General features: G+C 53.4%; 2 protein-coding genes across 2 annotated transcripts; both read left to right on the forward strand.

The window, feature by feature from the left end:
• On the forward strand, window positions 1-786 carry LOC137844594 (feather keratin Cos2-3-like). Its single transcript, XM_068661065.1, has one exon. It carries the CDS (start codon window positions 74-76, stop codon window positions 377-379), a length of 306 nt encoding a protein of 101 aa, XP_068517166.1. The 5' UTR covers window positions 1-73; the 3' UTR covers window positions 380-786.
• Window positions 787-8,290: 7,504 nt separating this feature from the next.
• LOC137844385 (feather keratin Cos1-2-like) lies at window positions 8,291-9,934 on the forward strand. Its single transcript, XM_068660738.1, has 2 exons — window positions 8,291-8,463; window positions 8,833-9,934. The coding sequence occupies exons 1-2, from the start codon at window positions 8,359-8,361 to the stop codon at window positions 9,157-9,159; spliced, it is 432 nt and encodes a 143-aa protein (XP_068516839.1). The 5' UTR covers window positions 8,291-8,358; the 3' UTR covers window positions 9,160-9,934.
• The last annotated feature ends 5,492 nt before the right edge of the window (window positions 9,935-15,426 follow it).

Consider the following 15,426-nt stretch of genomic DNA (forward strand, 5'->3'; position numbering starts at 1 on the left):
TTATGCGCTCTGTGATGGTGTCATTGGATCTTCCTCTCTGCCCTCTCTCCCAGGTGCATCTCCAGCCCAAGACATGTCCTGCTACAACCAGTGCCTGCCATGCCGGCCCTGTGGCCCGACTCCACTGGCCAGCAGCTGCAATGAGCCCTGTGTCAGGCAGTGCCAGAACTCCACCGTCGTCATTGAGCCCTCTCCCGTGGTGGTGACCCTGCCCGGCCCCATCCTCAGCTCCTTCCCGCAGAACACCGTTGTAGGATCCTCCACCTCTGCTGCCGTTGGCAGCATCCTCAGCTGTGACGGAGTCCCCATCACCTCCGGGTGCTGTGACCTCTCCTGCATTACCAGCCGCTACTGTGGCAGAAGGTGCCTGCCCTGCTAAAGCCACTGCCCATGGCCCTGGGGTTCCAGCACGACCATGGTGCTGGACAATAGAAGGAGGAGTCTTCAGGCCATTGCTTTCAGAATGACTGACCTTCCTCACCTCCTCTGGCAAACATTGGCAGGAGCCTGACCAGGGGCTAGCCTGAGATCTCTGAAAACATGGCCCAAGTCTCTTCTTCCATTCCTCCACCTACCGCCTTGCCCCCCTTTTCGTACTGTTCTCCTCCCTTGCGCTGTGGGGATCATCAGATCCGGCCCTGCCACTGTGGTAACAGCAGACTAATGCCCTGCATGAACTCCTCCATGGGCGAAGGATGCTGCCTCTTGGTTGGCCCTGGTGATCCCTGCACTGAAGGGCCTCTGCTCAGAATGACCTCCTTTTCCTCTCTACACTAATTAAAGTTTTCTGCATCACCAGCCTTGGTTGTACATGTTTCTTCCCTCTGCATATACCCTCCTCAACTGCCCACCGAGAAAGGTTTTGCCCTTGGTGGGTATAAGATGGGTGTTTAAGGAGCCTCTTCCCCACTCCTAGAACAATGGGAGGTTGCGACACACTGCAGAGGGTCCTCTCTTGGACACTGCCCCTTGGGGCTGAAGAAGACATCCCTGCCTTTAACAGAGGTAGGGGTATCTACCCTTGCCTTGCAGCGTCTCTGCCCACAGCTCCCCCCTGTCCTGCAAACAGAGAGCACAACCTCTGCTGTCCTCACGGGAAAAGCTATGAGCCTGTGGGAGGCTGTGGAGGCTTGGCACCCTGTAGGCTCTTAGGAACGGGCTTCTTCTTGCTCAGGACAGTGCTGTGCTGGGGAAGCAGGTGGGGACAGAAGATGGATGGCAGATGTGGGGAATGGGTGGAATAAGTGCTGGAATGATCCACCACTTCTACTCCACCTTCATCTTCCCTCTTTCGCCCTACCTCAGGGCTATGGCCAGCACACATGGGTATGTGCGGCAGGAACATGTGTCCCATGAGGCCCAACTGCCCCCAGCAGAGCACTTGGCAGTGCCCAGGTGATGGCACACATGCAGGGCTGATCCCCTTCCACAAGTCAGCATCGGTGTTCGCCGTAATGGACCATACATGGCAATCTCCAGTCCCTGAGGACCCTGAACCCATATGGGGTGGGTCAGTGCAGAGACAGCAAGCAGTTTGCATGCCCCCACACTGCTCTAGGGTGCCCACTTGCCCTCAAGCATGCAGCAGCTTTCCTCAGGTGCAGGACGTGCACTCACAGGGACTTCCTCATGCTCATTTCCACTTTTCCTGACCATTTGCTTTGCTCCTGCTCAGGCAAGCTGTTTCTCTGTTTCTTCTTTTGGTTATGTAGAGGCTATGTTCAGGATGTGTGCAGCTATCTGGTGCCCAGTTGCACTTCAAGGATGCCCATTGTTTCCAGGCCCTGTTCGACTGCTGGCAGATATTTTTCCTGTCAGTGCTTTTCACCCCCATGATGTTTCTCACCAGTATCTAATTAGAGCATAGTAACCTCTGTAACAGCTCCCATCAGAAGGGAGCTGTCCTTCCTCCCTGTCTTTCCCTGCTTAATTACAGAGCTCTTTCCTTATGGATACACGTATGTCCCTGCTTCGTACAGCCTTGTCACATCCAGAAGGAATCAACCATGCAAGCAAGAGACGAGCCAAAGGTGTGCTGGGGTAAACCCTTTGTCTTTCCTGGTGTCAGAGGAATGGAATCAGCCACAGCTGCAAGAGAATGCAACCAATTTAGCCCAGGTGAAGGTATGGCACTGCCAGGGCTAAGGTGTGGGGTAGACCACAGGAAAGAGACCCAGGCAGAGCTCTAACAAACATTTCTGCTTTGTTGGGATGGCCCATTGCCCTGGAAGGGCTTGGCCCATGTTGCAACCCAAAATATGACTAGTAGTTCCTGGAGACATTGGCTTCTTAATTGCTCTGCTGTTTATTGCCTACCTTAAATGCCCCAGGACACTGTTAGCAGTATATAATGCTTGGGTGAAGTTCTGGGTGCATGTCATTGGCAAATGGACAAAACTGTGGTTGGGATACGCTTCTACGTTTGCACAAGGCAGCTTAGCTTGGTTGAAAAACACGCTACCATGAGCAAACACCTTTGCTCTAAAATAAGACGTTAGGCTGCCCCTTTGCCTTCAGGAGAAACAGCCAGACATGGGCTGGATGGGATTCTGTATCCTCTGCGATGCATTTCTGAGACAATGCTGGCCGGCCTTTATAGACAACTGTGAGGAGATAGGCCTGTCTCCAGCACTGACTCCCAGAAGAACCTGGCAGTGTCCAGGGGCGGAAATCCCTGACTGACAGGCACTCTCAGGAGCCTCACAGCAGTCTGCTTCTCCTATACATCCCAAGGTCATCGATGGACAGCCACGCTGAGGCACTCCAAACATTGTTACCCTGAATTAAACCAAGGATGCAAACTGTCCTGATTCGGTCCTTGTTTGGGCATGAATTTGGGAGAAACTGAGGAACATTGTTGCAGAGTGAGGAAAAGGAGGGCTCAGGAGAAAGGGGCTGTGTTTCAGTGCCTCTTCCCTGCACACACCTCTGCCAGGCTGCTGCCATCTCCGTTCAGCTGCACCCAGGCTCCAGACCCTTTCAGCAGAACCGAAGTGCCTTGGAGGGGCCGGGCTGGCGGGGGAACCCCCGCGGCTGCGGGACGAGGTGGTCCTGGCGGGCGGAGCGGCAGCGCCCCCTGGGGGCTGTGCCCCTGCCTCGCCCCCGCCACACACGCCCGGCCCCGCCCGCCACGGTTCCTGCACGGCCGCAGCCCCGGCTCCTCTCCCCGTGGCTCTCAGGGCGCAGTAATACACCGCCGCGTCCCGAAGCTGGGGCTCGGTGAGCCACAGGGTGCTGGACCGGCGGTCTGCTGCCACCACGAGCCACCCCGGCAGGTCCGTCAGTTCTCTGGAACCACTGAAAGCGCTCATGAGGAATGCGGGTCCTTGGCCCGGGAGATGGCGGTACCAGTAGATGACCTCGGTGATTTGGATGTTGGGGTGTGAGCAGGTGATGTTGATGCCCGTGCCCTCGGTGGTCTGTGCCCACGGCTCCTGCTGCACCTGGGCTCTGCACACAGCCACTGCCGAGAAAGAAAGCAGGAGAAAACTCAGAAAACGTCTTTCCTGCACCGAAAATATCACGCAGGGGGAGAGGGGAGAAGAAAACGGTTGATAGCCGATGCGAGCTTTTTCTCAGAAGAAAGCACACAAAGGCATTTCACTGGGAATGGTTATTAGGGGACCAAGTCGGAGCAGGGCTGTTTGGGAGGAGAGTCCGAGCCAGGAGGAGAAGGGAAGCAGGCAGCAATGAGTGGGGGTGTGCCGAAAGGAGAGGAGGAAGGCAGGGAGCAAGGCAAGGTGGGATGGAACTGCCAACTGAGCTCGCTGGAGGCAGGCGGGATGGCTGCAGAGGGAGGCCAGAGGGGAGCGAGGTCCGTAAGAAGCCGGCGGGCCAGAAGCGAGGGCAGCCCCGTCCCGTCCCGTCCCGTCCCCGGCGCCGGCAGCCCCGCGCACCCAGGAGCACCGCGGCCAGCGCCGCCAGCCCTGCGGCCCGGCCCTGCCGCATCCCGCCGCTCCGCCGCCCGCGCCGCGCTGCCCCCGCCAGCCCCGGCTCTGCTCCGCCCGCGGCGCCTCCTCCCCGCCGCCGCCGCCCGGCGCCGCCAGCTCCGCCCCGGGGCCGCTCGGGGGCTGGCCCGGGCTGCGAGTGCTGGGCGCCTGTGGGCGGGCAGGGCTTCGGCTGCTGCCCGCGGGGCTCTGCCCGTCCTGTAGCCCAGCCCGGGATAGGAGAGGCAGAGGGAGAGAGAGTGGGAGATGGAGCGGGAGCGAAAGGGCGAGGGAGCAGAGACAGCAGCTGCCCGTCTGCTACGGCATCTCCTTTGGGAGTGGGAAGGGGAGAGGAGGGCAGTGAACATGGTAGGAGATGAGGAGGCATAGAGGAGAGCAGAGAAGGAGCCTCAGCCCCATGTACCCCACGCAAGTGATGTGACTGCCCACATTTGGTCTCCTCACTGCCTCCCTCAGTCAGGTTTGTATCCCTGTGTGTTGTTTCCAGCTTCCTGCTGTTCTTTCTCTCGGCCCCCCTCCCAAGTGCTGAAGGGCTGATTCTAGGGTGGGAAACAAGGAGGGAGGAGCTGAAAGGTAAGAAAGAAAATGAGGGCTGCTGTGGAAGCAGTGATGGCAGCTTCCCCAAGACCTCCATTGCAGAAGAGAGTAGAGAAAACGGCATGGCCCTGAAAGCAGAGACAGAGAACACAGCAGGGGAAACAAAGAAAAAACCTCCCTCGGTTTTGCATGGCTTCCTTCATTTTCTCGGTCCCTAGGCTGCAGATTGGTGCATGGAGCAGAGGGAATCACAGCCCTGGAGAAGATGGACACCACTTTGTTGTGGGGCAAGTTGGCAATGGGTTGGGTATAGAGGAGGGAACGTAGCCCCCGGCATGATACAAGTGCAGGGAAGTGAGAGTGAGCAGACAGTGTCTTGTGTCTCCTCACATGTCTACATTCAGAGGGAGGAGCACCCTGCAGGAGCTCAAGGAGCACAGGAAAACTGGTGGTGCTGTTGTATTCAAGAAGCACAGCAGTCCAGAAGCTCTCTGCAGAAGGCAGCTGCATGACTGACAGCGAGTCCCAGAAGGAGCTGCGATTGTGTAGGGCCAGAGCAGGGCAAACGAAGGGTGAGCGCCGCTTGTGCCAAGGAGGGGAGCAGGAGCTCAGCCCACAGGCCTCCCACCAGACTGGAGTTCTGCAGTGGGTGGCAGATGCACGCAGCTTGGTCATAGGCCATGAGTGTGAAGAGGACATCCCAGTTTAGGCCCGCTAGTGGAGGAAGAGGAGCCAGACCACACAGCTGGAAAAGTTAATTGTCCATAAAGAGGCGTTCTGACCAAGACATGGCACATGTCAATGAATGAGAGGTTTCCAAAGACAAATTACACAGAAGGATGCATGGGCTATTTGGGCACCACACATGAGTGTATTCCCAACCTGGATCAAGAGGTAGATATCTGAGTCCAGAATAAAGAGCAGCAGCTCTCAGCTCTCAGACAAACCCAGCAGCAACAAAAGAAACCTCTCTCTAGACCTTCCCCTCACTCCTGTGGGAAGGAGATAGAGTTGCTGCTCAGGATTCCTTGCCTTCCACCACTCGATATTTTCTGGAGGTAAAACACAGCAGGGCCTCAGCAATCCAGGATGTTCCTTGACAGACAGTTGAAAGTAAAATCCGAACTCTGGAGTTCAGGAGAGCAGTATTTGTTTTCTTCACTGTGTGCACAACTCTCTCTGTGCGTTCCCAAATATACTTCAGTATGCATCCAGGAGTGTCTGTGAGTGCACCCATGAAATCATGCATCTTTTGACATCAGCAGCAGTGTGCATGAGTGCTGTTCCCTCCGCCCGCTTTTGATATCATGAATGATATCGGTACGTGATCATGGGTCACCCTGGGAATTAACAGAAACAGTGATCCGTCAACAGCATCCCTCCAAGGCTGATATGTGGTGACTGTGCATGATCCTCCCCCAGAGGATCACAGGCTGCACCTCCAGCACGCATGTAGTCCAACCCTGTTTTCAGAGCGGGTCTCATCAGATCAGGTTGCTTAGGATCAAGTCCAGGCAAAGTCTGAACTTTTCAGAGGGTGGAGCTCCAATAGCATCTCTTTGGCAATCTGCTCTAGGACTTGATCGCCTTCAGGGTAAATATTCCTTCCATGTATATTTCATCCATATAACCAAGCCTACCAATTTCTGAAATTGCACGCATTAGCCCCAGACTTGCTATGCTTCATCTCCAGAGTTCAGCTCTGTGTCCTTTGAATCCCCCTGTGAAGTGGGAGTAGACAATACACATGTCTGTTTGGCTTTCTGTGTTGCACCCACAGGGTCTTTCCCTCCTCCCACAGCACAGCAACACCAGGACCCATATTCCTCTGGTTCAGTACCACTTCTGCCCAAGGTTTCAGGCCCTGCATGACTCAGCACCAGGCCCATGAGTCACAGATGTATGTGTGGCATTGGTTTCCCCATGGGGGACCTCTGTCCCACCCCACACACCACTGACACTGCACCGGCAGCAGATCCACGCAGGGCTGGGCCTGCTCGAAGAGTGCAGGATTTCTCAGCCTTTCTCCTTGTACATAAAGCTAACACCATCCTTTTGAACACTCTAGCCATGGGGAGTGCAGCTGTGTCCTGGCCTGGAGAGGCAGGGAGGGGTGTCTGCCACCATGCTCTTTCACTCTGAATCCTGTGGTACAGAATTAAAGAAAGGATCCAAACTGTTGTGGGTCCATCCTTGTTGGGGACTGACATTGGCAATGAACTTCTTAGGGTCAGGAGAAAGAGGGCTTCAGATACAGAAGGCCGCATTTCAGCATGTGTGCAGTGGGCACTTCTGGGCTGTTTTTGTTCTGTGATTGCTCAGCTCTTCTCAGGTTCCTTCTTCCTCTCTTCTTGCCAACTAAACATCCACCACACAGCTCTCTCACACAATCTGCTGAAAGCAAGATGTGGGGAGAGAATGTGATTTAAGCTAAAGGGCTTACAAGTATAGACAGGGATAATATAATTAAATGAAAAAGGAAGAATAATTATGAAACTAAAGAGTGAAGGGTGTTTGGAAACAAATTGAGAGAAAATTATACTCCACTTCCCATCAGCAAGTGATGTTCGTTGAAGTCTTTGGAAGCACTGACTCAGTATGCCCACCCCTGTTTTTCCTTCCCCTTTCACATCTTTCCTGCTGAGTGTGACATCATCCAGTACGGAACATCCCTTTGGTTGGTTTAGGTCAGCTGCCCTGGTGATGTCCCCTCCCAACCTCGTGCCCACCCCCCACCTCCTTGCTTTGGGGGGCTTGGAGAGAGTCTTGATGCCGTGTCACCACTGCTCCACTATAGCCCCAATGTTAGTGTGATGGCAATGCTGTTCTAGCTCCAAGTGCAGAGCACAGCACTCTAGGGGCTGCTGTGGGGAATGCTGAGTTTGTCCCACATAGCCCCAATACAGGCAAGTGCCCACAAGGGAGGAACATGTGCATGAATGTGACAACATGTACAGCAAAGACAGAATTTGAGCAAAGCACATGTTTTGAAGAGATAGAGAGGGGAGGCGGACTGTGAGCCTTCCAGAAGGCACGGGAGCCAGGTCTCTTGACAAAACAATGTCAGCTTTCTTGGGCCTTGAACTTAAGGCCTGAGAAGCCCATTTGTTAGGCTGAGTAGCAGTGGTAAGGAAAGTGCTGGAGTGCCCCGACTGATCACTGGTGGGTGTCATGACAGAAATAAGCTTGCGTCATGTAAGGAGGTGGTGTATGATTTTATTCATTTTTTAAAGCAAAAACGAAAGGCATCAAGTTATGGGAGTGAAGAAGGAATTCCCTATGGACAGGATCTGCAGTGTGTGTCTTGGGAAAACCCAGCCGGCTCTGTCCGATGCTGGTAGAAGGCAGGATCACCTGCACATGAAAGGTTTCCTTTCTGTGTACATTCATCTTGTTATTCCTTCTAACTAAAACAGCCACTGACCTGTTGGGCCTTTCTTTTGTGATCCAGAAAGGGCCCTGCACAACGTCTCCCCCTTTACAGACACCCCTGGGTCAGAGCAGGAGGAGGCAAAACAGGCCAGCAGGTTTTCCCTGAGGGCAGTGTCAGCAGGGTTAGGGTCACAGGCAGGAGCTGGGTCACCTGTAATCAAAAGAGCCCCAGAGAGTCCCTAGGGAGTCACCCTGACTGACAACATTTGCCTTTACTGGACTCTTCCAGCACTTGAGCAGTCTTCTGCCCACACTGACATGTGTTGCCTGGAAATACTTGGGCCTCCCTACCTGCCACTCAGGAGTTGCCTTCTTTGGGGAAAGGGCATAAAGCAGGAAATGAAAAGCAGCATCACAGGAAGGCAACACACATCCCGTATCATTAGGTGGGATGTTTTGCATTCAAGAGCAGCTTGTCAGAAAATAGTCCCTGCTTCAAGGGATGCCTCTGGACACGGGGCAGCTAAGGCCCACTATAAAAGCCAGCCCAGCTCCGTGCTCTCTCATCCACTTCTCTGGCCTTCTTCTTGTTGGGAACCAGGTGAGTGTGAAGCCTTTTCTTGTTCCCCTCATTCTCCCACAGGAGGACTCAGTTCCTTGGACCTTTCAGCTGCTATCAGCTGTGTGCCCTGCCAAATCTTGGGACTGCTGGTTGTGGGAGAGTCAAGGGGTAGAAGGTTTGTCATGGAGGAAGATTGGGCCTTTGGTATGATGGCTCTTATGCTGAAGCCTAGGGTGTATCCTGGCTGCGGTGGCTCTTTTTGGGCCCTGTCAGGATGCAGCCAAGAATGACTCGCACATCCCTGCACAGCCTCCAGCTCACAGTACTGCCTGTGCCTTGGATCTGTTAGGGTGGGGTGACTGGCTGCTACTCATGCATTTCCATGTTAAACTTCCTATCTGCCCTCTCTCCCAGGTGAACCTCCTGCCACCAGACATGTCCTGCTACGACCAGTGCCAGCCATGCCAGCCCTGCGGCCCTACCCCGCTGGCCAGCAGCTGCAATGAGCCCTGCGTCAGGCAGTGCCAGAACTCCACCATCGTCATCCAGCCCTCTCCCGTGGTGGTGACCCTGCCCGGCCCCATCCTCAGCTCCTTCCCGCAGAACACGGCTGTGGGATCCTCCACCTCTGCTGCCGTTGGCAGCATCCTCAGCTGTGACGGCGTCCCCATCAACTCTGGGTGCTGTGACCTCTCCTGCATTACCAGCCGCTACTGTGGCAGCAGGTGCCGCCCCTGCTAAAGATGCCAGACAGTGCCCCAGACCAGGACCCCAGGAACTCACAACATGCTGCTGGCCAAAATGGATGGAAGAAGAGACCTCATGTTGTTGTTTTAAGAGGACCTGACCATCTCTGGCTTGTCCTGTAAGGATAGATAGGAAGGGGCCAGCCTGGAGTCTATGACAACATGACCAATGTCTACCTAACCTGTTTTCCACACGCTCTTTTTCTTTCTTTGCTTTCTTGCCCTCTCCTTTGCATGAGGCCCCCAGAAACCAGCCTGGAGAGACCTGGTAGACCCTCTCCCCATGTGGGCCAGGTAGATTGATGCCCTGTTGCAAGTCTGCCATTGGAAAAGCTGAACAGATTTTTGTCTGCTCCTGCTGTGCTACGATCTCGGGGCCTCCTCTTGGAGTCACCTCCTTTCCCTCCTGAGCCTTGATAAACATTTGCAGCAACCCTGAGTGTGTCCCTGTGTGGTCTTTTCATCTGGATACTGATGGCCAAGGGAGAAAACCATTCCTTAGTGGGAATAGGCTGGGGGCACTGCCTCATTCCTCTAGGCACTGGAGGGTGGGGCATACTGCAGCAATTCATCTTTCAGGCACTGTCTCTCGAAGGTGAGGAAGACATCTTTAGTTCCTCCACAGCCAATGGCCACCAGTCCTTGACTTGTGACGTCTCTGCCTAGACAAGCGCTGTTGACATTGTAGGCCCCAGCCCTTGGGGAAGAGTGTTTGTCTTGCTATGGGTGGAGCTGTGCTGGGGATGGAGGTTCAGACAAAGATGATCTCAAAGGATCAGGCCCTGTGAACTCAACTCCTTTTTTATGAAGGCAGGCCCAGGACAGGCACCGGTGCAGAAACACTCATGGCTTCTCTGTCTTGCTTTCTTTTTCCCAAGCATGGATCATCTTTCATCAGGCCTTGGAACTCAGAGGCCCACAGGCAGTACAACCCCATCATGGTCCCGAAAAGAGATCATGTGGGGGCAGATATCCCACTGTCTCTGATGAGACATGGCAGTGAGAATGCGACCTGGTTGTGCACTCAGCAAGGTCTGTATATGGGCGCTGAATGTCACAGGGTATGCACCAGCCCAACCACAGGGCACACGCTGGGGGATCTTCTCCCAGGCACCAAGCTCCTCTGTCATTCCCAGAGCCATGAGGATGAAGTGGTCCTTGTGCTTCATGCAGCACCACTGCTCTCCACACCCAGGCAAGGGCCTTCCCACAGTAGCACACCTTGGGGCCCTGTGGTGTGGGGGTGATTTAGTTTCACACAGGCTGTACATGCTGCCAGTGCCAAGGGACCAGGATGGGGGATGGGGCTATTGCTCCATGGTGTGAGGATGGGGTGACCTCTCCCCAGGCCAGGTTCTCTGGGAGGCAGTGCTAGCTCAGGTGGCAGCGCAAGGGCAACAAGCATCAGAACCAAGCCCACCAAAGTCCAGGATAACCATGGCTCCCAGCTCTGGCCTGAGCCCTAGCCCAGGGTCTCTGCATAAGCTCAGGCCTAGCATAGCCCTGCCCCAGCTCTGCTGCATGTGTGCCTGTGCCTGGCCTTGCCTAATCTTGTCTTGTCTTGGTAAAAAGGCATCATCCACATAGCATCTCATTGTCTCTGAAAACCATCGAAAAACAGAATGCTAGGATATACTAAGTTAGAACAGAAAAACAAGGGTCATCAAGTCCATCTCCTCTAGCTTCACCTGCAAACTACGGGTATGAGACTGTTGTCCGTGTGGTGCAATTTCCTGAAGTAACTAGGAAAATAAAACTAACATTCACATTTCAAAGAAAATGTACAGCATTGAAGAGGCTTTCAGGGTGGGGTGTAGCTGCATTATAAGCTGCACTTTTTGCTACCCTGATCCAAGGACCTGTCATGTTTTGACAAACGCTGTACCCTAGTGTACTGTTGCTCATTATAATATCATTATAATACCAAAACACACCTCCATCCCAAAAGCTACCTGCCTCCAAGGTGTGACCACCCCACACTGAGCATGCGCTCTGAATTTCTTGGAGCCTATTACTTTAAACAGAGACGGGAGAACTTTTCACCAATCATAATGTATTGGATGTAGGAATAGAAGGTATTTTGAGCAAGTTTGCTGATGACACCAAACTTGGAGGAGTTGTGGACTCGAATGAGGGTGGAAAGGCCTTGCAGAGGGATCTGGATAGGTTGGAGAGCTGGGCGATCGCTAACCGCATGAAGTTCAATAAGAGCAAGTGCCAGGTCCTGCACCTGGGACGGGGAAACCCTGGTTGCACGTACAGACTGGGCGATGAGATGCTGGAGAGCAGCCTAGAAGAGAGGGATCTGGGGGTCGTGGTAGACAGCAAGTTGAATATGAGCCAGCAGTGTGCCCTGGCAGCCAGGAGGGCCAACCGTGTCCTGGGGTGCATCAAGCACGGCATCCCTAGTAGGTCAAGGGAGGTGATTGTCCCGCTCTACTCTGCACTGGTGCGGCCTCACCTCGAGTACTGTGTGCAGTTCTGGGCACCACAGTATAAAAAGGACATGAAACTGTTGGACAGTGTCCAGAGGAGGACTACAAAGATGGTGAAAGGCCTGGAGGGGAAGACGTACGAGGAACGGCTGAGGGCACTGGGCCTGTTCAGCCTGGAGAAGAGGAGGCTGAGGGGAGACCTCATTGCAGTCTACAACTTCCTCGTAAGGGGGTGTCGAGAGGCAGGAGACCTTTTCTCCATTAACACCAGCGACAGGACCCGCGGGAACAGGGTTAAGCTGAGGCAGGGGAAGTTTAGGCTTGACATCAGGAGGAAGTTCTTCACAGAGAGAGTGGTTGCACACTGGAACAGGCTCCCCAGGGAAGTGGTCACTGCACTGAGCCTGACTGAATTTAAGAAGAGATTGGACTGTGCGCTTAGTCACATGGTCTGAACTTTTGGGTAGACCTGTGCGGTGTCAAGAGTTGGACTTGATGATCCTTAAGGGTCCCTTCCAACTCAGGATATTCTATGATTCTATGATTCTATAACTAAGATATGCGTGACTAGAGTCACTCAAGCTCCACCTAAAAGACAGAAAATAATATAAATTGGCCTAAGAGAGAGGGGATGTTAGGGAAGATACCACCATCAGGGGAGATACCATCCCAAGGGAATACAACATCCTCAGGACCTCCTGACTCCTGGGACCAGTCAATGGGCTGAGCCTCTCTTCCCCCCCATTGGGACACATTTGGGTGAGGTTTGAACACTTGGTTATAAATCTCTCTGGAGTCTTTGATCCTTTTAATGCGTTAATATCTAGGCTGCGCACCTGTAACACCTGTAACATCTGTAACACCTGTAATGCCTGTGTCACCTGTGTATTTCATGCATGCTAGCTTGCTTTTGCAGGCAGTATCGCCGGCAATCCAAAGAACCCGTGTACCTGTTGCTGTAATAAATCGTACTTAATTGCATTGTTATAGCTCTCATTAAGCGCGACTAGTGTAAGGGTGGTTATACGTTATTGGTGAATCTGTGACTGTGATAGTTCAGTGTTCTGAATCCAACCAGACCCCTAACAGTTAATACGCTATTAGTGAATATCTGACTGGACCGTAATGGTTGATGTGTTATTGGTGAAATTTGTGATTGTGATAGTTCAGTACCCTGAATCTGACTGGGCCCATAATGGTTAATCAGCTACACCCCTTAACATGACAGTCCGAATGCTTCTTGAACCCCAGCAGGCTTGTTGCTGTGACCACTTCCATGGGGAACCTTTTCCAGTGCCCAAACTCACTTGCCATGCACTTCTTAGTAAACTGCATATATAGACAGAAAAGTACTCAGAGAATGGGAACCGTGATGGGGTGGGATAAGGTGGGGTGCATAAGCAGGAAATGCCTTGTGGTGAGTGAAAAACAAGGGAACAGGGAAAGTGTGTGGATACAGTCAAGGATCTTGCTCAGCATTATAGCCTCACAGGCCAGGCTCAGAAGAGGCCCAGCACCAGAGCAGAAACAGGCAATGGTGTTCCTGGTACCCCCTCCGCACCCATGCTCTGAAGGAGAGCAGGAAGCAAAGTTTCTTTCTCATGACTGAGGTATAATGCAATGCCTCGTGTGTGGCAATCAGAGAGCAACATTGTGAAAATGAGAAACTCAGTGATACCCTGGAGAAGGGGAAAAAATATATATGCCAGGCAGCTGGAAACACAAATGGTTCACCTGATGACATGGAAAGTCTCCAGTGTTTGGGGAGCAATGGTGGTGGAGTACAAGTTCTCCAAGAAGGTGAGCGTGCTGAGTAAAAAGTGAATTGGGGTATTCAGCGGGTGGTGGTCACTCCCCACAGTGACAAACGGAAGCCATTCCCCATCGCCTTCAGAGATGAGGAGAAGATAATGACAAAGAGGATGATGTGCCAGCCACAATGGTCTGTTAAGCTCAGAAGAAGGTATTCAGTCCCAAAGGTCCTGTTCTTTGGTCCAGGCTTTGGACATGAACTGGCTGAAGGTCTGGAGATAACCTGGTGGCTGGGGTGCAAATGCACTTTACTGACTGACTCATTGAAGAGAGGGAAGAACCCTGCAAATCTCTGTCAGAGTTACTTCTAGGGGTCTCTGGGCTGGGCTGGACAGGGCTTGAAGCAAGCAGCTTTATCATGGGCTGGCAGGAATTTACTCAACCTGGGGCTGAGGGGCTGAGAGCAATCCCCCAGGGGAGTTCTGTTTCCCAGCAGGCTCTGTCCTATTCCGGCAGCCTGCGAAGGGAGGAAAGGACCATGTGGTCCATGTCACCCAGTCAGGATCAGCAATCTCCACACAGCCACATACACCAGCCTGTCTGGGAAAGAGGATCTGGCTGGCAGGTCATGGAGTGAACATGTGAAACAGTGCTGCAAGGGGAGAGCTGAGGGCCCCATCACAGACCTATGCCTTGCACAGATACATCCTTTCCCTCACCGGTGTTGTTGCACAGCCAGGGCAGCTCTGTGCAGCAGGGTGTCACTCACAGCACAGAGGTACAAGGCGCTGTCAGAAAGCTTGACTTCCTTCAGACGCAGAACACTGGATTTCTCCTCAGTGTTCAGCTCCGTGGTGAAACGGTCCCTCTGCTTGGTGCCTGCTCCTGCTTGATAAGAAATCAGTTGAGGGGCTTGTCCCTTCTTCTGCTCGTACCAGAGCAAGCCATAAAATCTGGAGGTTTCATATGTGCAATTTGTCTGGAAGGTGTTTCCCTGCTCCACGGAGACTTGTCCTTCTTCCTGGGTGACGGACACCTGCCCCGTGGTTTCTGGAAGAAAGAGAAGTTCAGTAGCTCTAAAAGGAAGCCTTGAGGCATCCAAACAGGAGTGAATTCAGACCTATGGGAGATAAGTCTCCCTGTCCTTTACTGGGCTGAAATGTCACAAGGCTGGAGCAGTGCAAGGTGGTCTGGGGGCAGAGCTCCCTGGCCAGAGCAGACCCTGAGGAGAGCTGTGCTGTGTGCCTGCTCCTCCTGCCTGCTCTCCTTCTGCGCAGAGGACCAGGGCATGGCCTGTCACACCTGGCTTTGTGTGCTGGGACCAGTACCCTCCAGCAGGTTGAGGGGCCCACGCAGCTATGGAGAAAAGGTTCAACCTGCTTCCTCGATCCTGTCATCTCAGGGGCCTCCAAGTCCCATCAGTACAAACAAAGCTGAGGTGAGTGGTGGCAGGAGGGAGCCCTGGCTGTGCTGATGAGCAGGGAGGGAATGATTTTGGAGGCCATGGCAGGAACACAACAGGCAGAAGACAGAGTGGACACCCTGGTAATGAGTCCACTTGGACACAGTCTGGCTTATTCTATAGGAAAGGAAAAATGAGGGGCTGCAGAGACATTTCCCTGTGATTCAAGATTTGTTCCCCACATAAATGTGGTAAGGCTGACGAGGGCTTCCTGGGGAAAGAAGATTTATGTCTTGATTAAAAGCCAGCACTTACCCAGCAGTTGCCCCAGAAAGGCAGTGAGGATGAGATACCCACGCTGCATGCTGAGACCGACCCTCCTGTTTGCTGTGGGAGAGAGAGTCAGAAAAGCACCTCCCAGCCCCAAGAGAACAGAGCTGCCGGATGTGACACCTGGGGAGATTCAGTGACAAGATATATTCTGGTCTGACTGTGCCCAGAATGCTCCCTGGGGCTTCTCTCTCCTTCAGCAGGAGCAACCATTGAGGATTGTCACAGTCAGGGGTCCTGGAAGCTGTGGAGGCCACATCATGTGCAGGGGCTGCTCTCATCTCCTCTCCCAGTGGGATCCTCACCTCCTCAGCTCCAACTGCCTTTTCTTCCCCACCAAACT

This window comes from Anas acuta, chromosome 25 (assembly GCF_963932015.1).
Source record: "Anas acuta chromosome 25, bAnaAcu1.1, whole genome shotgun sequence".
NCBI lineage: Eukaryota > Metazoa > Chordata > Aves > Anseriformes > Anatidae > Anas > Anas acuta.

Bases quoted from the DNA above. Each gene is read 5' to 3' on its own strand.
- LOC137844594 (XM_068661065.1), top strand. From the start codon at position 74: ATGTCCTGCTACAACCAGTGCCTGCCATGCCGGCCCTGTGGCCCGACT.
- LOC137844385 (XM_068660738.1), top strand. From the start codon at position 8,359: ATGCCTCTGGACACGGGGCAGCTAAGGCCCACTATAAAAGCCAGCCCA. The intron at 8,464-8,832 runs GTGAAGCCTTTT...CCTCTCTCCCAG, and splicing joins TTGTTGGGAACCAGGTGAGT to GTGAACCTCCTGCCACCAGA.